Here is a 24,236-nt window from a genome sequence, read left to right as displayed (position 1 = left end):
ACATCTGGACAAGCCAGCCACAATCAAACATTGGACATGCGATATGAGGATCGATATTGGAGCTTCATTTTGCACACGCACAAGTTATCCATCCGAAGGTCGGCACTCTTCTTTCGCGCTTTTTTGCACCCCTGACCCACGATTGCCCGCCCAAAACAAGCGGTCTATAGATTTCAGCTGTGTTTTAGGTTAAGAGCACACATGGCCTTGTCTAATTAAAAAGAAGTTGTGCTTTTTGTGTATGTTTCTTTTATTTGCTTATAAAGTATTATATGATGTCTTGGGCAGTGTTGTACCTAAAAAAGGGCATAAAATGGAACTCAATTGGAACAGTCAGTGGAAAGTCGCCAAAAGCACATCTGCAAATATAAGAAAAAATTCACTTAGAACCACATCTGGTTAAAACACACCTTAAGTTTCTTGTGAATATATTCAGTAGGACCTATTGGAGTAGGATTTGTTGCGGTTAATGTGAAAATCATGCCACATAAATCAGTATTTTTATTTCAACATTTTCACTAGAAACTGGGCAAACGAGTTTTTTTAAATTTATTTTTACCTTGTTTACTCAACGCAATAAAGTGTCATGCGAACTGAAAAGGCAAAGGAGAGTCAATTGTTAGGCATCGTTGTTATTGTATTGGCCTAAATGCATTATTTTTGTGAGAATTGTCAGTAGGACCTATTGGAGTAGGATTTGTTGCGGTTAATGTGAAAATCATGCCACATAATTCAGTTTTTTTTTTACATCAGTTAATTTTCAAAGAAGTTAGTTATTCTCGCAAAGAAATAATTCATTTTGAATACATTTACCTTTTAAGATTCCTGTGGCATTCAATGATTTTCAAAAAAATTTTTGAACTTATCTGTAAAGAAAAAGTAGCATTTTATTAGAAAGGCAATCGAAAAGATTGAGGCTTGTTTTTAATTGTGAGTCATTTCAGTAAGACCAATCTCGCATTCAACAGGAGAAGTTTCAATTTCAGATAGGGGCGAAAGTTAAAGCTCATCACTTAAAAACATTTTAATAACTTTTAGTTATTCAATATTTACCTATTTTATTAAAGTTATAGTCCATATATTGCATAACCTAATCAACAAATCTGTAAAGAGAATGGGCAAAATTTGGTTAGAAAGTGCTTAGAAAATTGTTTTCGTGTTTTTAAATCGAAATTCTTTTCAGTAAGACCAATCTCGCATTCAACATGAGAAGTTTCAATTTCAGATAGGGGCGAAAGTTAATGCTCATCATGATAATAAGAAATTCAACTATAAATTAAGGCATTCTTACCTTAATTCCTATGTTTATTCGAAGCACGTTTTTAGTTTTCGTTCCGCCGATCTGTAAATATATATTGGGTTTTAAAATATATTGGATATAGATAGCCCACATGTGCTTATAGTTTTTTAGTTTTTCAGTAAGACCAATCTCGCATTCAACAAGAGAAGTTTCAATTTCAGATAGGGGCGAAAGTTAATGCTCATCAGAACTAATATAACGTAAAGATGGTCATCAAATAGATACTAACCGTATCTTCCGTCACTCCCGCTTTGTCCTCTGAGCAGTATTCCAAGCTACAATAGAAATATAAATTAAGTTAATAAGAGGCCAGGTCAACGTTTTTAGAAACTCAAATGAGCTTTTCTATTTTCCGTTATTTTCAGTAAGACCAATCTCGCATTCAACATGAGAAGTATCATTTTTCAGCTAGGGGCGAAAGTTATTGCTCATCAGATAACGCAAACGAAAGCCACTCTTGAAGGAACGTAGTAATATGTTAACTCACCTTTGCTGTCTGTATTCCCTGCCTTTCTATCTGAAAAACCTAAGGAAAAGCTAAGACCTAAGAAACTAGCGATAGTGTAGTATGTGCCTATGCAATATTAAGAACAATTAAATAAAATAGCATATTAACTTATGGCAGCACTTTGTTGCTATGTTTATGTTTATGTTTATGCACGCAGTTAGGCCAGGGCGGATGTAACATGATCACCCACTCGAAGGCAAAAAGTATAAGTGCATGGTCAGCATTCACACGCCGACCAAATACATATTACATACGTACATACATATCTCGCTCTCCCGATAAGCCTAGATATATAAGATATACATAAGAACGCCGCTCCGCTGCTGGCGTACCCGGCAGCGCAGCTACGCGGATTAGCCTAAGTCCAAATATATTAAAAAACTGTAAAATCAGAGAGACTCAGTAGACGTTGAGCTGACAGAACCATTTCTGCCTACTCTAAAATCAAAAGAAGAAATTGAATAAATATATGTCAGCCCGACGGCTGCCTTCAACTTAAAACGGACTTGTGTTCTTAATTGGAGTTCATCATTACATGGCGACCGTGACAGTCGTCCAACGCTGGACGAATTGACCAAAGCTGGTGAAAACAAAGGAACAAAGGAACACTGGACTGGAAGAAGACTGGACTAATTAAATGGAACTGCAAAAACCAAGGAAAAATCTGAGTGAGTAGAGTTCTATTGAGTATGGGCAAACACCGTGGCGGTTTGAAAACTAAGCTGAATAAACGTATAGCCCACGTAAGGTGGCTAATATACGGTCAGCAAACGCCACCGGTTTGGTCGAAAGCTCTAAAGCTACATGCAGAGCTAGACCACTTGTTGCAATATCAGCAAGAATTAAAGACCCATAAGCTCGAGAAAACTCACTCAGATAATATTAAAAATATACCCACAATTAATGAAGTTCCAAAATACCAGGCATGTCCAGCACCAGCACCAGCATTAACAAAACCAAAGAAGTCCTGCCCCCCTGGCTGCGAAGGAATCTGGAGTCCCCACTGCCTGGGGACTTGTGAGCGACCATCGACGTCTTCAGCGGCGAAGAAATAGACAGCAGCGAGGGAGTGTCAGCGTGCCACCCCCGGCGACGCCCAGCTGACACCTGATGAGCATCATCAACAGCAGAATATAATAATAAATATATATAAATATAAAGTAAATATAAAATATATATAGATAAGAAAAATTGTAAGAAATATTGTAAAACGGAGCATATACTATTATGCCCTGTTAACCCAATATGGCCCGTGAAGCCATAGCTAGAATCAGGCAGGCAACAATGTAAAATACAATTTTTTTTTACTCTTGCGAACATTGAAAGATTTTATAAATAGATAATTCCAAACATAAATGTCTATAGAGACAAATGAAATAAGTAAAACTGAAAATAAAAGTATATACAAAGGAAATTTTCTATTCTATTCTCCAAAATATAAAATTAGTATACCCAAAATGGGTCTAATAGACACTAAAACTGTGGACTCTACAGCCAATGTAATAAATAAAGTAGAAGTCCAAAATGCAGACTTGTTCTGGATAACCATAATACTAATTGTAATTGCATTAATTATGGTATCCAATGCATTAATAAAAATATACAAACTGCATAACAAGTGTCTTAAGAAACGATACCGTAGCACTGCTAACGGTATAGATAATATTTAAGGAAGATCTTTAATAAAGTCAATTATGAATGAAAATATGAGAAAAATTATATGAAAAAAAAAAAATAATAAATAAAAAAAAAATATAAAACGTAATATTGAATTTATCTACATTAAAAAAAAAAAATATATACAAATGAATAAATTTGAAGTTATGAGTATACCACAGCATGGACTGGGAAAAGCTTGTTGATCAGATAAAAGATCAAAATGAAAATTTCAGAAAATCCTATAAGTGCTTAACGCAAAACAGATCAACACAAGCTGTAACAATCAATAGGAATGCCCAAGTCTTGGTAAATAGTTATAATGAAATCAGAGAGTTGATCCAACAAAATAGAAAGAATTTGGAACGCAAACAGTGTGCTAAGGCTTTGAACCTACTGGTGACATTAAGAGAAAAATTAATATTTATAAAAAATAAATTCAGTCTCCAGATAGAAATTCCAACCATAGTAAACACCCCACTAAGAATAAATTTGAATGAAGACAGCACTAACTCTGACGAGGAAGATAGGACTATAGTCAAGGAAGACATTAAAGAGGAAGATCTTCACGATCTAACTATACCAGCAAAATTAATGCTGAAGAACGACGATAAAACAAATAACGCAGCCGACTCCGAAAATAACTTAACCATGGCAGAAGAAGCAGCTGCCATTAGGTCTTACATTAGGGAAGTCGCCTGCACAGTGCCAGAATTTGATGGGCAAAAGATCCATTTACAAAGATTCATTAAGGCAATCAAATTGGTAGACCTAGCTAAGGGACCATTTGAAGACATTGCAGTTGAGGTCATTAAGTCAAAAATAGTTGGCACAATTTTGAACTCAGTTGACAATGAAACGACAATTCCAGCAATTATAAACAAATTGCAGAAAGTAGTTGTCGGTGAGACATCCAGTAATGTCAAAGCAAAGCTAGCAACAGTTCAGCAGAGAGGTAAAACTGCAACGCGATTTACCGCTGAAGTTGATAGCCTGAGAAAACTTTTAGAAGCTTCCTATATCGATGAGGGTATACCTCTAGAACATGCCACTGGTCTAAGCACCAAAGAGGCAATTGAAACCATGATACATCGTGCTGAGCACGAAAGTATCAAAACAGTACTGGAAGCAGGGACTTGCACCACTATGGATGCAGCGATAAGCGCATACATAAGAACGAGTACAAGAGTTACCGGTGACATCAATAAAGTGATGTACTTTAGAGGTAACAGACCCAATAGAGGATACGGAAATGCCAATAGAGGTAGTAACCGCGGTAGAGGCTTTAATAACAATAGTATTAGAGGCAACTACCATAACGGTTACCAAAATAACGGTTACCAGAATAACGGTTATCAAAACCGCTATAATGGAAATAATAACCGTTATAATGGCTATAACAGAGGCCGTTATAATGGAAACAGAGGCCGTAACAACAGTCAGAACAACTACAACAGAAACAATGCCAATGTACGAGTAATCCAAGAACAGGGAAACTCGCAACAGCCTTTAGGTACTCAGTAGAAGAAGATCGTAGAGTATACACCATCAATTATAATCTCAACATATTTTCTACATTCATTCATGCCAAAACAGGCGTAAAACTAGTTTTTCTACTTGATACAGGTGCAGATATCTCTATTCTCAAAGAGAACTCTGACAAATTTTCTAATATTCAAATAACCAATAAAATAAACATTCAAGGCATAGGCCAACAGAAAATTCAGTCTCGAGGACAGACTTTTATTGAGATACAGACAGGTAAATACGTTATCCCACACGATTTTCATTTAGTAGATAAAAACTTTCCAATACCGTGTGATGGAATAATCGGAATAGATTTCATAAAAAAATATAATTGCCAAATCGATTTAAACCAAGAAGAAGATTGGTTTATAATTAGACCAAACAATTTGAAATTTCCAATATATATTCCCATAGCATACAGCTCTGGTATTAACACAACGTTATTACCAGCAAGATCCCAAGTTGTCCGAAGATTAATAGTATCATCAAAAGATGATAACATTTTAATTCCAAACCAGGAAATTCAAACTGGTATTTATGTTGCAAATACAATCGCAACATCAAGTAATACATTTGTCCGAATTTTAAATACAACCGATTCCGACCAATTAGTCAATATGGACACTCTAAAATATGAGCCACTTTCGAACTACAATGTAGTTCAGGCAAATAGTGAACACAGAAATAAAACTGTCTTATCTCAATTAAAGAAAAATTTCCCCGAATTGTTTAAATCACAATTAGAAAATATATGCAGCGAATATATAGATATATTTGCATTAGAATCAGAACCTATAACAGTTAATAATTTGTATAAACAACAGTTGAGATTAAAAGATGATGAGCCAGTATACACGAAAAATTATAGAAGTCCTCATAGTCAAGTGGAAGAAATACAAGCCCAAGTTCAGAAATTAATAAAAGATAAAATAGTTGAACCATCAGTTTCACAGTACAATAGCCCTTTGCTATTAGTACCCAAAAAGTCAAGCCCGAATTCTGATAAAAAGAAATGGAGATTAGTAATAGACTATCGCCAAATTAATAAGAAACTTTTAGCTGACAAATTTCCACTACCGAGAATAGATGATATTTTGGACCAACTTGGTCGAGCAAAATATTTCTCCTGCCTTGATTTAATGTCAGGTTTTCATCAAATCGAACTGGATGAAGGCTCGAGAGATATAACATCTTTCTCAACCAGCAATGGCTCATATCGTTTCACGCGATTGCCATTTGGCTTAAAAATAGCGCCTAATTCATTCCAAAGAATGATGACTATAGCATTCTCCGGAATAGAACCGTCTCAAGCATTCCTTTATATGGATGACTTAATAGTCATAGGTTGTTCCGAAAAACATATGCTTAAAAACCTCACTGAAGTTTTTGGTAAATGCAGGGAATACAACCTAAAGTTACATCCTGAAAAATGTTCATTTTTCATGCATGAAGTCACATTTTTGGGACACAAATGCACAGACAAAGGAATTTTGCCGGATGACAAAAAATATGATGTCATTCAGAACTACCCAGTTCCACATGATGCGGACAGCGCTAGACGTTTTGTAGCATTTTGCAATTACTACAGACGTTTTATCAAAAATTTCGCCGACTATTCGCGGCACATAACAAGATTATGTAAAAAGAATGTTCCATTCGAGTGGACAGATGAATGTCAAAAAGCATTCATATATTTAAAATCTCAGCTAATTAACCCAACACTCTTGCAGTACCCAGACTTCAGCAAAGAATTTTGCATAACAACAGATGCAAGCAAGCAAGCGTGTGGCGCAGTTTTAACTCAAAACCATAATGGCCACCAACTCCCAGTTGCTTATGCATCCAGAGCTTTTACGAAAGGTGAAAGCAATAAGAGTACAACAGAACAAGAGTTAGCAGCAATTCATTGGGCAATAATACATTTCAGACCATACATTTACGGAAAACATTTCACTGTGAAAACAGACCATAGACCATTGACATATTTATTCTCGATGGTGAACCCCAGCTCTAAATTAACTAGAATAAGGCTTGAACTAGAGGAATATAATTTTACAGTAGAGTATCTAAAGGGCAAGGACAATCATGTAGCAGATGCGTTATCAAGAATAACCATCAAAGAGCTAAAAGATATAACTGGAAATATATTAAAAGTCACTACAAGATTTCAAAGTAGACAAAAATCCTGCGCAGGAAAAGAACAATTGGATTTGCAAAAGCAAACCAAAGAAATAGCTTCAGAGCCCAACGTATACGAAGTCATAACAAATGACGAGGTACGAAAAGTAGTGACATTGCAATTGAATGACTCGATATGTTTATTTAAACATGGAAAGAAAATTATTGCAAGATATGATGTTGGTGATCTTTATACTAATGGAATTCTTGATTTAGATCAATTTCTCCAAAGGCTTGAATTGCAGGCCGGTATATATGATATCAGCCAAATCAAAATGGCACCGTGGAAAAAAATCTTTGAACACGTTTCAATAGATAAATTTAAAAATATGGGCAATAAAATATTAAAGAATTTAAAAGTAGCGCTACTTAACCCGGTGACCCAAATAAATAATGAAAAAGAAAAAGAAGCTATATTGTCTACATTACATGATGATCCAATACAAGGAGGGCATACAGGCATTACAAAAACCTTGGCCAAGGTCAAAAGACATTATTACTGGAAAAATATGAGTAAATACATAAAAGAGTACGTAAGGAAATGTCAAAAATGCCAAAAAGCAAAAACAACAAAGCACACAAAGACTCCAATGACGATAACTGAAACACCAGAACATGCTTTCGATAGAGTTGTTGTGGACACAATTGGTCCACTACCCAAGTCAGAAAATGGTAACGAGTACGCAGTCACTCTCATATGTGATTTAACCAAGTACTTAGTTGCCATACCAATAGCAAATAAAAGCGCAAAAACAGTCGCAAAAGCTATATTTGAATCTTTTATTCTAAAGTACGGTCCAATGAAGACGTTCATAACGGACATGGGAACAGAGTATAAGAATTCAATAATTACTGACCTGTGTAAATATTTGAAAATAAAAAATATAACATCAACAGCTCATCACCACCAGACAGTTGGAGTAGTAGAAAGAAGTCATAGAACTTTAAACGAGTATATACGATCCTACATATCGACGGACAAAACCGATTGGGACGTATGGCTTCAATATTTCGTATACTGCTTCAACACGACCCAATCTATGGTACATAATTATTGTCCATATGAATTAGTTTTCGGTAGAACAAGTAATTTACCAAAACATTTTAATAAACTACATAGCATAGAACCAATATATAACATAGATGATTACGCTAAGGAGAGTAAATATAGGTTAGAGGTAGCATATGCTCGAGCAAGAAAACTTCTTGAAGCACACAAAGAAAAAAATAAAGAAAATTATGACTTAAAAGTAAAAGACATAGAATTAGAAGTAGGAGATAAAGTTTTACTAAGAAATGAGGTAGGTCATAAATTAGACTTTAAATATACGGGGCCCTATAAGATAGAAAGCATAGGAGATAATAACAATATTACGCTACTTACTAATAAAAACAAAAAACAAATAGTTCATAAAGATAGATTAAAGAAATTTCATTCATGATTGAATTTAAACTTATATTTTCCTTAATCATTTATACAAATTTTCCATACACTACGTATATTTTTATCTTTGCATTATAAAATCAACTATTGTTGTTCAAACAAAAACACAAACAAAATAAAAATAAAAATAAAATAATTTGCATTTAATAATCAAAATAACTTCACTAGGTTACGTTATTTTTCAAAAGGAGGGAGATGTAGTATGTGCCTATGCAATATTAAGAACAATTAAATAAAATAGCATATTAACTTATGGCAGCACTTTGTTGCTATGTTTATGTTTATGTTTATGCACGCAGTTAGGCCAGGGCGGATGTAACATGATCACCCACTCGAAGGCAAAAAGTATAAGTGCATGGTCAGCATTCACACGCCGACCAAATACATATTACATACGTACATACATATCTCGCTCTCCCGATAAGCCTAGATATATAAGATATACATAAGAACGCCGCTCCGCTGCTGGCGTACCCGGCAGCGCAGCTACGCGGATTAGCCTAAGTCCAAATATATAAAAAACTGTAAAATCAGAGAGACTCAGTAGACGTTGAGCTGACAGAACCATTTCTGCCTACTCTAAAATCAAAAGAAGAAATTGAATAAATATATGTCAGCCCGACGGCTGCCTTCAACTTAAAACGGACTTGTGTTCTTAATTGGAGTTCATCATTACAATAGAGTTCCACAATAAAATGTTCAATTTATTGCATTGCGAATGTCACTTAAATGCATTTGTAATTTGTATGCACTTCTACACATAAAAACACTCCTTAAACCTAACAGCTAGCAATCGGTAGGTGCCTCTACAAAAAAGCGTAGAATTCTCTTTAAAACCTAATCCTATAGAAACTTCTGATTCCTATTCCTGAGCTTCGTCTCTGTCCCTATCCTTGTCCTTCTTCTTCTTCTTTTTCTTCTCCTTTTCTACTGGCTCTGCCTCCTCCTCAGCGGCTTCTGGGGCTTCCTCGTCGCCCTTGTGCTTCTTTTTCTTCTTCTTTTTGTCCTTGGAAGGAGTCTCCTCGGATACCGCCGCCGCAGCAGTTTCCTCAACGCTGGAGGTGCTTAACTTGCGCTAAAGGAACACAATTATTTAGCAAGTGAATACCATGTTAAACTCATTTTCAATAACATACTTTGCTGGGTTCACTGGAGCCATTTGTGGGGGAGACTTCTTGAGCTGCTGGCTTCTTGGCATTGTAGTCGACATAACCGGTCAGCCACTCCTTAGGTGTGTTTTCATTGGGCCTTCCGAACTTGTCTAGCTTGCCGGCGGCAATGAGCGCCTTCTTGGCCGACGCCTTTGGTCCCAATCCCCACTTGCGCGGGTATGTGTCTCGCTCCATGATCACTCGCTTGATCTTGGCCACCACACCATGGTCACAAGAGGCCATAGTGGCTGTGGTCATGAGGGCGATGGCCAGGCAAATGGCCTCACCCTTGGTGGTGCAAATGACGATCTCCTGATCGATTTCAATGCCATCCTCGTAGCGCAGGACACCGGGCAATGTAATCTTGGCACCATAGCAAACGGCGTTGACCTGGAGAAAGATTGATGGTTGTTAGTTGATATCATAAGGGGGTCCTTTGCTAGAGGAAATGTCGACCGAATATTCTTTGTCGAGCGCGCAGGATAAGAGCGCTGCCCAACATACACACATCAGCAGCTTTGCTGTTCCCAATCATAGTCACAGGTGCCCGTGGGGATTGCAGGCACCTGCCGGCTTAATATCATGGGGTACTACTTCGCAAACGGCAACTGGATGTCAAACTTACCGAACTGTCCTTCATAATAATGCGCTTGTGGTTGACCAGCAGACCTTCTAGCGGCTTGATCACACGTCGCAGCATAGACTCGTCCTTGTGGTTTTCGTACAGCCACATGGCGTCCAAAACATCGTGCATGGTCACCATACCATCGCGCTCAGACTGAATGCCCGAGCGGACACGGCGGAGCTCCAGCATCTGGCCACCGACACCCAGTACGAGACCAAGATGGACGCACATGGTACGGATGTAGGAGCCGGCCTCGCAACTAACCCAAAAAACACCTGAGCACGTGAGTGGGCAGAATTGGAGGAGAGAAAAAGACGAGGTTTTAACAATTACATTGTGCATTTGCTGTGTTAGGCAAATACTGGTGTTTCACTGGCTGAAGCAGGCTGCACCTCTGCAGGATAAACTAATCCAGCAGCGACGCACCAACTCTGAGCGAGAATGGATAAACAAAACTTCTGACTTACCCATATTTCGGGTTTCATCGTAGTCCAACAGCTTGCTGTCGTAGACAGTACGAACGCGCAACTGACGCTTTACGGCGGAGATGAGTGGAGGTCTCTGGAAGAGGGCACCACGCAGCTTCTCCAGGCCCTGACGCACCTTGGCCACCGACTCCACGGCTCCGTGCAGCTTGAAGATGGCCACGTACTCCTTGCCGGCGCTCTGCTGGGACTTCACCAGACGGGTGGCCCTGTCAATACAAACAATCAGGCAACCTGTAGGAAAAAAAAACACGCGGCACACAATGAGGTTAGGTTTGTATGGCGGTAGGCGAGCACGCGCTTCACTTACCCGTGACTTTGGGATCCAGCGTGCCGGAGTGGCCTGTCTTCTCCACCTTGAGGATTTTCTTGATCCAGGCCACCACCTCGTGGGAGCTGGGGTTCGACGGCTTGTCCAGGTTGATGAAGCCAGTCTTCATGTACTCTTTGATGTCGCGGTTCAGGGGCGACGATCCGTGCGCCAGCGGAGTGTAGTGGTTGGAACGGATGTTCAACTTGTCGAAGTTCTTCAGGAGCAGCGGCCATTGCGAGGTGTCCAGCTCGGCGATCTTGGAGGAGGGCTTGATTTGGAAGTTGCCCTGCTTCTGCAGCGTGCCAATGTCATCGCCGTCCAAGGGCTCCTCCTTGATCTTCTTCTTTTTCTTCTCCTTGCGTACTTCTGCGGGCGCATAGTCCGTTTATTTGGGCACTCTTTTAATTCATCACTTGCCAGACTTACCCACGTCGGCCATTTTATCTACGTTTTCTGCTAAATCAACTAATAGACGGAGAGAAACCTCCGCACGTGTTGCGCGCTGCGAGAAAATGGACGAAAAACACGTGGAGTGCGCGGTCTATCGATAAGTGTGACTACACAGAAATGTATTTCATGAAGACATCGATACATAAATGGAAATCTTGCGATATGTCATCGTGAGCCGAATTCCTTATTACAATTTTGAATTAAAAATATGTATTATTCATAAACAAAATGAATTTAAAGGTATTTACTTTGACGTAAACATTTTTAATCCATTAAAGCATTATTTAATTGAAAAGATATGTTATGTAAAACTGATACACTGTTTATAGTACGGTGAAAATGTTATGTCCTTAGAATCCACTTGTTTTTGCGATGAAAAGTCATACTACCCTACTTTTTAACTGACGCGTGCAAGCTGATTGCATTTGGCGGGATTTTGAAAATCAGAAACTGCTGAGTAAAAAATATCGAAATATTGATAGTTCCAGGCCCAATCGATACTATCGCCAGTGATCTACCAGCTGTGTTTCCCAACCGGTTGTTTATTTTTCTAAACTCTTAAATTAAATTAAAGTAATGTCGAGGCGAGGACTCCTACTAATGGGCCAGTGCATGCCCTGCATCAAGCAGAACGCCTCCAAGATCCGCATTCGCCGAATGGAGCTGGACAAGAACCTGAATATGGTGTGCATAATATACATTAGATCTCGCCTCAGGAGATTTCACACAATTTCCCTTCTGCTCGCAGTACTTTAAGAAGGACGAGTTCTACTTCGCCCACGATCCGCAGAAGGTGTGCAAGACCGGGGACGTGGTCCTGATACGGGAACTGCCAGAGCGCCTCACCCGCCTCATCACGCACAACGTGGAAAAAGTGGTCTATCCGCTGGGTGACATAACGGACCCGCTCACTGGCAAGAAGGTGGTCGTGGGCAATTACCGCGAGGACATCGAGATGGCCAACCAGCTGTTCGGCAAGTCAGAGAAGGCCTTCGACTACGAGAAGGCACCGCCCCGCGGTCGCCTGGAGGGAACCAAGGACTTCACCCACGGGGAAACATACATCAAGTACCACGAGGATGGCAAGGATCAGCCGTTCGCCGTTTAGAGCTCTGCCGGTCGTTTATCTGTTAAGTTTCCCCTTTGTTTAATAGTAAAGTGCATTAATATGACGTACATATGTTTCTCGGTTTTCTTATAAAATGGTTAGGCCGACGAAAGAAGATATTTTTATAGGTTTTTGATTGCTTGAATTGAATTAAAAAGGCAGGTTTAAAAGATTTCTCTACATATTTTATTTTAATGGTCGATAGTTGTTTTTTTTTTTTTGCATTTATTGATGATTTGTTGTGTATACGTATAAATGTATGCATTTTCAACTTCCTCTCGCTGATCAACAGTTTTTGATTATTTAATTTTTGAATTTTCCTAATTCAAACGATTTTTCCGCGCCAGGTGCCAGGACACATCCGCAACACCGAAACGTGCTGCACACGCACATGGTTTTAGAGTTCAGATTCGGTCCGTGCCATAAATTAAGCTGAATACTAATCACAATCTCTTACGATCCTAAAGTTGTACTGGAGTATGGGGTTTGCCGGGTGAGCGTTGTCGTCGCACAGTTTTTGCTGCAACGAAAAGGAGGCTAGAGTCGCTGGATTTCGCGTTAATGCGTCCGGATAACGCACCTGCTCCAGGTCGTGGCTGGCGCGGAGCATAAACTCCCGTAGGAAGTAGCCGCGGGCGGGAAGATCCAGGGCCAGGCTCAGTTTGTTCTTGCCCTGCTGCTTGAGGATCTTCACCCCGCTGGTGGACTCGGCCTCGTCATCCTCGTTCAGCTGGCCGTTGGCACTCGGCTTGGCCTGATCCTCGTCGACGCAGATGGACCACTGCAGCGGCTTGTTGGAGCTGTTGGATATAGATGGTAATAAAATAAGTGATTGTAAAGAATTCATTAGGAGTCAATGGAACTTTGAATGGGTTCAAGGGCAGTATGATTTTGTATGTAAACACATACTGCATTTGTATCTTTAAGATACTTTAAGATCTTACCGAATTCGAATACATTTGTTACAGAATAATGAAATAAAGTGTACCCAACTAACCTCAGATGGAGCTCCAGACTACTGGCCTGCAGATAGCGCGATACCGGAACCACATAGCTGACATTGAGGGAACTGCCCGAGGTGGGACAGAACTGCTCCACGTCAATGGTGTGGTTGTACTGGGCCGCTAGGACGCAACTGGCCACACTCCAGCAATCCAGCTGGAAGGGCGGCAGCACGGACTCGTCGGCCTTCGGCCCCTGATCCTGCCCAGAGGCGGATTGCAGAAGGCGGTAGACGGGATCGTCCTTGGCTGCGACCACCGGTTCGGTCTGCTTCTTGGTCAGGGCGTCGGTGCCGTGTGAGCTCTTGCCCAGGAATCCCGGCTGGGCCTCCAGCGCGGCGGAGGTCTCATTGCCTATTGAGACAGCGGGTTGGGTCTCAACGATGTCCGGATCATGTTCCTGCTCCTCCGCCGACTGCAGATCGTCCTCCACGTGCTGCTCCTTCACATTGGCATCCACATTGTCTGGCTGAGGATGAGTCGGCGGCAGTTCCTCGAAGCAAACGGACTGGACAGGATGTAGAATAAGTACCTGGATGCGCATCACTCTAGCTGAAGCTTACCTGACAATTGTCGCTAACCGACTCATCCCCATTGCACTCCGCTGGCTGTCCAAAGATGGCCGTTTTGATGTCCTTCTGTCTGATCCACTCCAGACTCCGCTGATTGGCAGACCGCCTGCCCAGATTGGACTCCCGCAAGCCCGACTCCTGGTACTCGAATCCGAACACCTGGGTGATGGGATTGTCCACGGACTCGTTGGTGTTGCTCAGGTTCTGTAGGTCCAGAGCATCGGGATTGTCGCTGCTGTTTCTCACGGGAAGAGCCGGGGGCGGCACATCCAGAGCGTGTGTTAGTGGACTCTGGGCGGGCTCAGTGCTCACCTTGTTGGTGGTCAGAGCCAGATTGGCCGTTGGGGGCGATACGGTCTTGTAAACGTGGGTGTAGACGGTTCCAGGATTGAATTTGCGAATGGGATGAGCGGCGACGGATGGTGAGTTGGAATCGTAGGCATCGGAGGCGGGACTGGCGATGGTCCCCACCACCACGATGTGCTCGTCCAGCTTCAGCTGGGACTGCTTCTGCTGGGCATCGATGTCTATGGAGTTGTTCTCGAAGTCCTGAGGCAGAGGAATGGCCTGGGGTGGCTTCTCCGTGGAGGCCACTGTGTCGTTCAAGGCAGCTGGAGGAACCTTCGCTGGAGCAGCGGGAACCACATGTACCGGCTGAGGTAGGTGCAGTTTCTGACCCGCCGCCTGACGCAGCACCTCCTGGGTGGGCGGCCACTTGCCCTTTTTGCTGCTGATGGTCTTGTTGCTGAATCGCGGGGCCGTCGTCGTGATGACCCCGTGCTTGAGACTCAGCTGCTGCTGGCCGGAGGACACCTGTGGCTTGGTCAGCACCGCCGCCAGGTCCTCCGCCTCCTCCTCGGCTTGGCGAGATCCCGGCGGACGCGAGGTGCTGGTGGCGTACATTTGACGCATAGGCCAGGGTCCGTGTGTCTTGTTCTTAAAGAGAGTGTGCAGGTTGTGGAAGTAGTGGCGCTCCTCGTCGCTCAGGTGCGTTGGACCCGCCTCCTGTCGGAACATCCCGGCACCAAAGAACCCGTCAGCCTGCTGCTGCTTGTTGTGCTCCACAAAGTAGAGAGTAGACACCGCTGCGAGGCTGCAAGATGAGCAAAAGGTAGAAATTTTAAATCTGCTACCCCTTGAGGATGTTTATCCGAACTGGAATTTACCAGGCTGCCATTACGATGATCAGCAGGAAGATGACGATCTGCAGGGAGCGGCTGGAGCAGACCTCGTAGCCGTCCCGCCGACTGCCGTAGGACGTGATAGCTGCTCGCTCCGGCAGGATGCAGCGCGGCTCAAGCAGATCCTTGGCACGCAGTTGCTGGCTGTTTTGGCCAATGTTGGCACGCTCCAGGTGCTCGATGCGCGTCTCCAGGGAGCAGGTCACCTTGCACAGCTCCTTGACGGCTCCGATGTTCTCCATCAGGATGCGGTCCTTGAGAAGGGTTCGCTGGTTAGTCAGTTGGTCAAGAAAGTGAATTGGGAATATGCCCCACCTTGTTGACCAGCAGGAATTTCTCGATCACGTTTCCATTGGGCAGCACCACGCTGCCAGCCTCTTGCACTGCGTCCGGGATCACCTCGCGCACCTCCTGCGCAATTACGCCGGTGTCCTCGATCTCTCGGGTGTCGCTCTCCCGCCGGAGACCCGAGTGCACAGCGAACTCCGGCATGTAGCGGTAGCGCACTATCCGGATCTTTTGCAGGTTGCGCAGCTGCACGGAGGTGTCCAGTTCGCCGATCTCCTGCTTGGCGCGACTGTCGCTCGGCTGGACAATGTGGCCGGACACCTTGAGGTTACCGTGGACCACCAGGCTCTCGTCGGGGCGGTCCGTGTTGATGCCCACGCGGCCCGTGTGGAAGACCGACTCTGGGGTCAGACCACGCTGCCAGCACAGATCCACGTCGGACTCGAACTGACCCGGATTGGAGGCTCGCACGATGATCTTCTCGCTCCCGTGACTCACCACCGGGAAGTTCCCGGAGATCGTGTGCACGTGCAGACCCACCACCAGTTGGAAGAAGCGCTGCTCCGGATTGGGACGACCCTTCTTGCGCATGTTGTTGTTTGTCGTCTCCGAGAAGTGCAGACGACCCACGGTGATCTTGCTGACGATGTGCTTCTGGAGATCGATGCTGTGGAAGAAGTTGTAGGTCAAGGACGGCACATGAGTGATATGACATCTATCCTATTATAATATACATAATTATGTTCTATTCGAAGGAAATTTTAAAATGAATGATATGATATGTTAGGGGTTTCAAGAAGATAGGAACTTATCCTTTATATCCTTTTATCTTTTACAGACTAAGTACTCTTTCCAATCTCTTAGCTTAGTTCGAAAATATACGAAAGCGACATCTTTAAGAAGATCTACTCACGGAACGGGATGGAAGGCCTTCTTGGAGCGATCCGACTGGCTCTGCTCCACGCGGATCGTCTGGTTGGGCGCCTCAAACTTGACGCCGTAGAAATGCAAGTGGAAGGATTTGATTTTCTCGAAGCCGGACGGTGTCTTCACGAATTTGGCATCGCCCTGAAGGCGCGCATGGCAAGTAACCTGGAAGTGGTTCTTCTTCTGGCACACGTACGCGTCGTCCGAGACGCTGAAGTTAAAGCCCTTGTCCGCGTCCACGCGGTAGTAGATCACAGACAGCTCCTGGAGGCTCTGGTCAAAGAGCTTGTGCCAGTTCTCCGGCTGGAAGGCGTTGAACCGAATGCACTGGCCCCCCGCCGGGTCGCCCGCCTCGCTGCCGGATCCCGAGCCCGATCCCGAACCGGAACCGGAGCCTGTGACCACGCCGCCGGGCTGTCCGTCCAGACTGTTGTCCGCCTGGGAGTTCACGGCGGACAGAGCTGGCGAGACGGAGGCGGAGCAGTGGGAGGGTGCCGGAGTGGGCGTGGCTAGCGAGTGGTGAGAGGCGCGCAGTGGACTCATCTGCAGGCCCGCATCCACTTTGGGAGCACTGGGGAACTCCGGGCAATCCAGCTGCGTGGACATCTTTCGCTTGCGCGACAAGGAGTGCACTGGCGTCGAGGGAGCGGACACGCGGTTCAGGGACAACTGGCTGGTGCCGATCACCTGGACGCGATCCCCCAGTCCCAGGGCAGAAGTCAGGGTGCAGGTGGATAGGTTCTGGTAGCTGCCGGTCGCGTACATCCCCGCCCCGGCTCCATTGTCGTAGTAGAGCATTTGGTCCTGGAGGATGCTATCCTGGTGCTGCTGGTGGTGCTGGGCGAACATCTGCTCGTTGAGCTGCTGCTGTTGCTGCTGCATTTGCTGCTGCTGCGGTTGCTGTTGGCCGAGCAAGTTGCTCGGGTTGATGATGAGCTCGGACTCGTGCTTGATCCGCACATCGGCCTGCGGAGCTGCAAAGTGGTGTTGCTGCTGCGGAGGGGAGGCGTACTGGCCCAGATCCGTCTGCAGCATATTGGCCTGGTGCTGCATGGGCGCCAGACCCGGATAGATTAGCTCTCGCTGGAGCGGCATCGCCATCCCGTGGGCCTCGCCCAGCGGACTGTAGGCGGGCTGCGAATCCGGCGGACTCTCCGGCAGCTGCGGATGCACGTGGCTCTGGGCCTGTGCCGCCACGGGCGTGCTGCCCACGCGGCCGGAGTTGGTCAGGTGGGCATCCAAGCCGTTCATGGGCGACGTGTGCGGCGACTCCATGTGTGAGTGCACTCCTCCTCCAGCGGACAGGTGGCCATTGTGGCCTAGCTGGATGCCATCGTCGAAAGCCCCCTGCACCAGCAGATCCAGATGGTCCATGCCATCGCTGTTTATGTCATCCAGATCTTGGGGAGCTGCAACAGTGTAAGACATGGTGGTTAGTTCAAAAGGCGGTACAAATTTATTCAAGTGTATCGTAATGTTCCCTTCATCTCAAGTTTGTGTGCAAAGGAAACATTGAAATCCAAGCGAATCTGGATGGTTCTGAATATGGAGCTCAGTTGTAATAGTTATAGTTGGTGGTTTAATTTTACAAGACTACGTGGTAGGTACGGCCACTTGGGCCCATTGGCTCTCAAGTAGCCACCTTCGTTCCGGGGAAATATACAAATTCTGTATCCAGAGGAACGGGGGTAAGGAGTAAATATTGACATCCAACAGTTTATTATCTTTCGAAGTAGAGCAAAGTCCGGGAATCGCCCGCTACTCGGACTGCAAATCAGAATGGCAGAAAAACATTTCAATTATGGGGAAATTAAGTGTGGCACGTTGCTGAGGGGGCGTCTACCAGCCCGCAGATAATTATAGTTGAATCAAAATATTCGTTTTATTCGGGCCACTGGAAGCGGGGAGCTGCCGCTGATAAGCCCTGAAATTCCCGCTCTGTGTTTGATCGATAATTGGCCAAACGGATTGTTGACTGGTGCCCCAAGTGAGTTGTGTAATTTATGCAGGTGCCGCGGATGGGGGGACTCGGATTATTATGCTATGCTCATGATTATGTTGATGAGTTACCGCTCAAGTTCTTGGGATAGTCCATAGCCAGTGGGGGGTTGTGTTTGCAGGATTCTTCGATTTAGTCCGAACTGTGGGCCAAGTTAGCTGGCTCTAACTGCCAGCATCCATGCGCACACCATGGGATGCCCAATTCGACTTTGATGCTTCTGTTGCTGTTGCGGCTGCTGCTGCGGCTGCGATCCACTGCATCCGATGGAACAATTATCTAACGCACGTATGAGCGAGCATACGGTTGATGCACTCTTCACAACTGGCTGAGCAGCGAAAATAATGCCCGAAACGGGCCGTAAAACTAATAATCAAACGATGGAGTCCACTGCGAACGGATCGGCATGGTAACCAAGCGATAAAAACGAAATCTAATTGCTCGGAATGAAAACGGGTGCCCTTGGATCGGCGGGACCCCAGCAGCGGATCATCGTCTTCAGGGCTTGGAGTTACGCAGCTACTGTTTGTGCAATTGTTCTGCGGTAAATATTTTCGCAAATGCTCCTGATTCTGGAAACCTGCTTCCACAATCTGCCAAGCTAGTTGGTGGGGATATGGGCAATCTCTAGTGTTTGCTTTAGTCACTCGGCACTCGCGACACGTCGCACATGGACAGGAAACATCTGGGCACTGACTGCGGCCTGCGGAATCTCAGCCGGAGTGCAAATATTTGGGCTTCCGTTCCCCGGAGTCGGGTTATTGATCAAACAACCTGCTCCTTTCGTGTGCCGCCCAAGTGGCATGCCAATCCCAGGCAGTCGCAATTGTATGGGAATATATTAAACGGTTCCAGCTATCATGTATCCCAAATGCCTCAGTCCGCCTGCTTCTACGTAGGTAGGTATCCATAACTAGTCAGTTAACTACTCTTGTCGGAACATTAGATTTTTGAGATGACTATGGGTATGGGTATTAATAAGTTTATATTTGAATTGGGCTTTTGTTGGAAATTGGGAATATTGCCTTTTGAAATATATCTATAATCCTGCATTCCCTTCTCTTTTATTCCTTAAAAATTGCTTTTGGCGGGAGTTCAAAATAATCGGTTTAATAGGTTAAGCCACTCAATTGGATACCTCGAGTGGGTTGCCCTTTCTGACCAAGAGTATTCGTGGGCCCAGAAGCACCCCATCGCCGAATTATCTATTTCTAGTATCCACTTTGGCTGTCAATGACGAGGAGAGCCGGCCCAGCCTTCAGCAGGGCCAAAGCAAGGACTCCATTTGCACTCGAATGGGTTATCCTTGCGGAGAAACGTGGGTACGAACACTGGTGGTAATTGAATGGATTTGGCGCTTTGTACTTACAGAGTTCGAAGAAATCAAGGTCCATATTCGAGTCACTTCAGAGCATCCTGTCTGGTGGCTACAGCATGTCTGGTGGTCGGTTGGGTCTATAAAGAATGCAGAAATGTGACCATGAGTTGCGGGCGATGATCGTTGCGTTTCAAGTGGCCACTGGGCGAGACTGGGCCACTTTGAAGGAAATGTTGAAATGTTAAAAGTGGACTACACAAAAACGATTAACCTTATCAGGCATATCCACTAAGTGGAGCAAAGTCAGCTTAGTTCTGGTATTTCAGTGCCCAGAAAACTTCTAAAACCCACTTTCCTTTCCTCATATCGTTTAAAGTCTGGATTAAATGATATTTTTTTAACAACCCTTTTATATCCGGTGATAAGCACGCCAAATACAGCAATTATGTCAAAAATTTCCCCTTGCAAATCTCGTTTTTATTGCCACAGGAAGTAGCAAGATTTAAACAGAGTTATGTTCAAGGGGCCGATAGAGCCTAATTCCAAGAAATCCAGGGTATATAATGAGTAATAGTTCCTAAGGCCCTAATTCTTATATGACACATGATCGCATAAAATTTACTTTCGCAAAATTTCGCACATATTTTTCAAATTCACAATTGCAACAACACGAATTATTATGTGAACTTAAAAATGGCATGGCATAGTGCGTGTTAATTAAACGATTTGATTATGGATCTCGTTTGTACATACAGCGGAATTAATCAAAGATATTCTTATATTTTTTTAAAGTTCCTATCATTTTTCCAAGGATATTCCCAGTCTGAAGATTATTATTCAATTGATTGCCATAAAAGGGGCAAGTTAATGTAATCCTTTAACCTTTGGAACGCGCTATCTACTACCATTCTGTCACTTACTCTTATTTTTTTAAAAATTTTCTTAACCTGATCCTTGAGTATGCGATCCTTCTTGGGAAATTGGCACAGGACAACGACCACGAATACAATCCAAAGCAATCCTCCCCCAAGTCGGAAAGTACTCAAAATACGGGTTCCGCGTGCAAATGTGACTGCTGCGATGCAAAATATATATGGGCACATGTTTATACTGCAAGTTGATATCTGGGCTGTCTGGCACCAGAACAACGCAAAAAGAGAAACCAGAGCCAGATAAGTAGTACTTGGCGATTTCGATGGAACTCTGCGGCGTCTGTGAGTTGCTTTATCCGCCACCGAGCGCCATGACTCCACCACTAATGTTTAGCATGTTCAGCATTGGCAGGGAGCACGTGACTCCCGATTTGCAGTGGATGCGAATGCCCCGAGTGACACACAGCCCGGTTGTTTGGCCAGCAGAGTGCCTGGAGTAGTGGAATGGCTCGCCGTTGAATGGCTCGGCATTTCGGCGAAGATAAGCCAAAATGTATGCTACAAAAGGTGTCGCGGCCCATGCGTCGTATGCGCAATATGGAGGGATGTGCGTAAGTTGGCCGAAATCGAGAACTTCGGGTGGCCTGTGGGTTGCGCAATGGCCACTGGGCAGCCTTGGATCGATTTTAGCTCTTCGCTCGTGCGATCCAATGACCGAAAGTGGTTTCTGAAGCGAGACTTTGCCTCCGCTTTGTCATGGCTGCCTGTCGCAATGGATTTGATTGAATTAACGCCTTGGCTTTCATGCACGCTTGTGCGAATGGAGGGGCCGGGGCGGATCCCGGGGCTGTTTGCCCGTCGGATAAAGAACGCTTCCTCCTATAACAATAAAATGGAATGCTCTCAAGTGATTTGATTTAGTCGGCGGCAGGGCAACTAAAAATAAACACAGCCGAAACCCAAACCAGACCCGCGATCGTGACTCGAGTTTCACTTGAAGATGCCAGCAGCAGCAGTAGCACCAGCAATGGAAACAAAACAAATCCATGAAACCTGTAGCTAGCTGTCCGACTATTGATTGGTGCTATGACGGAGTCGGAAGTTGATTTCTTGGGCTTTGGACTTGCGACTTGGGCGACGGACTGCTTCTAGTGGATGTATGCATGTGTATTGTGGCTTAACCTCATCCTTGGGGCTTCTGGGGGCTCTCCGACTGCGGCATTCACCGAATCGGCATTTAGCGTTTTATTAGCATTTCAATAAACAAATAAAGCAAATCTGCGAACGACCCATAGTGCTCTCAAATGGCGTGCGGCGGCTCAAAAAGAAAACAAAAAAAACACTATTGCACGTAAGCGGCGATGGAATTGAGCCATAAATATGAATAAATTGTATTTGGTATGTTGTTTTTGTGCTAATTGCCGCTGGCATGGGATTCACTCGGCCAACAAGTCAATTACGGCCAGCACACCGCCGTACTGCTACTATGGCCAAAATCTGGAACCCATGACTTCAATTTGACCAGCCCGCCCAGCCCAAAAGCCAGATGAGATTATCAAGATGTTCGTCTAATAAAGGGTAATCAAGGCAATTAGCACCGCCTGCCTAACCAAGCTGGCAAACATGGGAGCAGTGATCCGGCCGAGCGCATATGTCCACGCATCTATGTGGCTCCGTGGGGTGCGAGATCCCTGGTCGGAAGTGCGTCAGTGGAAGTGGCTGAGTCAGCACGGTGTGCTCGTAGCACGGTGGTCAGACCGAAACCCATCATCGAACTGGAAATGGAGTGCGCTCGTAGGATTTCATTTGGAATGCAAATGTGGCGGATGCGAGAAAAGAAAGTCGGTGCCCGATCGGGATGGCATGGAATATTCCATTTGTTATTTCTTATTTGTTATTGATCGCATATTTAGCATCTTTTCGGCTTTGATTCCAGTTAGCCGGATCTCTGCTCCCTCCTCCCCCGCCCATTAGCGCCAAAATAAACTATGCTAAACAGCCCCCCCCATCCCCCTATATCCCAATCACCCGCCTTCTTGGCCATCTAGACTGTTATTTATAAGTATCTCGGCGCGTTTTTGCCAGACTCATTTCTTCTGAATTTTTACATACTGCTCTTGGGTTCGTGGGCCTTATGGGGGAGGTGAGGTGTGTTTCCTCACTGATTTTTGTTTTTATTTTTTTTTTTACTGTTTTTTCTGTGTTTTTTTTCTGTTACTGTGGCTGGTGCTCGAAAAGCAAACCAACCGGTTGAGTTTATGTCTTGGCCCGATGGCTCGTCGCGAGTGTCTTTTTGGGCTATGGGACACGTTTTAGCTGTTTGCCTTTATTTTGCCGATCTTCTCGTGAGTTTTTGCTGTTTTGTGTGCTTGGCACAGGCTGAGACGAAGATATAGTAGCAGATCTCAGATCGCAGATCTCCAAACTCCGATCGGAGTAATCTCCGGCTAGCGAGAGCATAACGATCGAACTAATGGAATGAAGACGTGCACTTGGCGACGGCAAACAGAAGCGATAAATAATGCAGAATAAAAACCCGTTTGTGCCGCATTCTTATTGTTTTTCGACTCCGGCGAACGAAGCGGGGGGAGCTGCCATTTGGCTTTTCAGTGGGAGGAGGCTGGGCCCCCATTGTCTTGCTTGCTTTACAGATACAGATCTATAGAGATGTGTGCGGTAGTGCACGGATTTTGGCCGGTTTAGGGGGTTACGTATACGCCACAGTGGCTGCCCAAGCACTTTTCACGCTAGTGAAATCGCCACTTCACTCTCATCTTCACTCGATCGCACATGTTTCACTCGCTTTTCTGCACAGAATTTGCGTAATTACCAGCATGGCTTTTAAATGCATTGGCTAAGACACTGGATCACTGCGCGGAGGCGGAGGGGATGCGGTTGTTTTGCGATCAGTGTAGATCTGGGATTAGCTAAAGTCGCCTTTAAATTAGTCGCACTCACACTGGCACACCCACTTACACTCGCACGAATCGGCGTTACTGGGATTGTTTACGAATCTGTAGCTTCACTGTGTCGATGTCGGTTATAGTCGGTGTTTTACGCTCCGTATACTCGATGCACTGACTCTAAAGTCGCGCCAACTAGCCGCCTCTCTCGATTCCCCCGATTAACCGCGATATTGGATCCGCGGAGCGAATGCACCAAGTCGGTTCGACAGCAAATCTCGAATGAGCGATAGCCCCAAGCTCGCTCGATTCCCGTTCCACCTCGTTCGCTTGGACTCGGAATCGGTCTCTCCGGAGCTCGGCTCTGTCGGGGGTTGCCACTGCGCCCGGAGATCGCAGCTTGGAGCTTGCGGCTCGCTGGAACGCTAGC

At 44.7% G+C, this 24,236-nt stretch overlaps 3 protein-coding genes and 7 non-coding genes across 17 annotated transcripts, besides 1 other annotated feature; 1 reads left to right on the top strand and 9 right to left on the bottom strand.

Annotated features, from left to right (window-relative positions):
- Positions 1-237: 237 nt before the first annotated feature.
- Positions 238-11,704, bottom strand: Nop60B (Nucleolar protein at 60B). 5 transcript variants are annotated; one of them, NM_001014547.4, is given in 13 exon segments: positions 238-359; positions 560-593; positions 814-866; positions 1,054-1,103; positions 1,292-1,342; positions 1,530-1,575; positions 1,788-1,858; positions 9,290-9,688; positions 9,750-10,154; positions 10,390-10,664; positions 10,857-11,108; positions 11,185-11,553; positions 11,614-11,704. In NM_001014547.4, coding segments are annotated over 6 exon segments (1,527 nt in total). In that variant the 5' UTR covers positions 11,627-11,704; the 3' UTR covers positions 238-359; positions 560-593; positions 814-866; positions 1,054-1,103; positions 1,292-1,342; positions 1,530-1,575; positions 1,788-1,858; positions 9,290-9,475.
- snoRNA:Or-CD9b lies at positions 429-519 on the bottom strand. The gene has a single exon (NR_037744.1). It is a non-coding gene; the product is annotated as a snoRNA:Or-CD9b (small nucleolar RNA).
- snoRNA:Or-CD9a lies at positions 659-756 on the bottom strand. Its single transcript, NR_037743.2, has one exon. It is a non-coding gene; the product is annotated as a snoRNA:Or-CD9a (small nucleolar RNA).
- On the bottom strand, positions 937-1,019 carry snoRNA:Me28S-G1083d. Its single transcript, NR_003834.1, has one exon. It is a non-coding gene; the product is annotated as a snoRNA:Me28S-G1083d (small nucleolar RNA).
- snoRNA:Me28S-G1083c lies at positions 1,176-1,258 on the bottom strand. Its single transcript, NR_003833.1, has one exon. It is a non-coding gene; the product is annotated as a snoRNA:Me28S-G1083c (small nucleolar RNA).
- snoRNA:Me28S-G1083b lies at positions 1,412-1,494 on the bottom strand. The gene has a single exon (NR_003832.1). It is a non-coding gene; the product is annotated as a snoRNA:Me28S-G1083b (small nucleolar RNA).
- On the bottom strand, positions 1,658-1,741 carry snoRNA:Me28S-G1083a. Its single transcript, NR_003831.1, has one exon. It is a non-coding gene; the product is annotated as a snoRNA:Me28S-G1083a (small nucleolar RNA).
- Positions 1,863-9,290: a mobile genetic element.
- On the bottom strand, positions 10,214-10,353 carry snoRNA:Psi18S-1820. The gene has a single exon (NR_001911.1). It is a non-coding gene; the product is annotated as a snoRNA:Psi18S-1820 (small nucleolar RNA).
- Positions 11,705-12,139: 435 nt separating the features above from the next.
- mRpS17 (mitochondrial ribosomal protein S17) lies at positions 12,140-12,916 on the top strand. The gene is made up of 2 exons (NM_080380.3): positions 12,140-12,321; positions 12,386-12,916. The coding sequence occupies exons 1-2, from the start codon at positions 12,214-12,216 to the stop codon at positions 12,743-12,745; spliced, it is 468 nt and encodes a 155-aa protein (NP_525119.1). The 5' UTR covers positions 12,140-12,213; the 3' UTR covers positions 12,746-12,916.
- Positions 12,917-12,920: 4 nt separating this feature from the next.
- Positions 12,921-24,092, bottom strand: CG3328 (uncharacterized protein). 4 transcript variants are annotated; one of them, NM_001382064.1, is made up of 9 exons: positions 23,734-24,092; positions 20,083-20,168; positions 16,701-18,123; positions 15,815-16,454; positions 15,485-15,753; positions 14,310-15,411; positions 13,743-14,254; positions 13,326-13,545; positions 12,921-13,265 (listed from the first exon to the last, which is right to left on the bottom strand). In NM_001382064.1, the coding sequence occupies exons 2-9, from the start codon at positions 20,105-20,107 to the stop codon at positions 13,185-13,187; spliced, it is 4,272 nt and encodes a 1,423-aa protein (NP_001369116.1). In that variant the 5' UTR covers positions 20,108-20,168; positions 23,734-24,092; the 3' UTR covers positions 12,921-13,184. The 4 variants fall into 4 exon arrangements, with proteins under 4 accessions (NP_001369116.1, NP_001286829.1, NP_611893.3 ...); NM_001299900.1 differs by having other exon boundaries at positions 23,862-24,092; NM_138049.3 differs by having other exon boundaries at positions 23,880-24,092.
- Between the last annotated feature and the right edge of the window lie 144 nt (positions 24,093-24,236).

The sequence above is a fragment of the Drosophila melanogaster genome, chromosome 2R (genome assembly GCF_000001215.4).
Source record: "Drosophila melanogaster chromosome 2R".
NCBI classification, from domain to species: Eukaryota; Metazoa; Arthropoda; class Insecta; order Diptera; family Drosophilidae; genus Drosophila; species Drosophila melanogaster.
The sequence above is the reverse complement of the archived record's forward strand: the minus strand, read 5'-3'. Positions and strand labels throughout refer to the sequence as shown.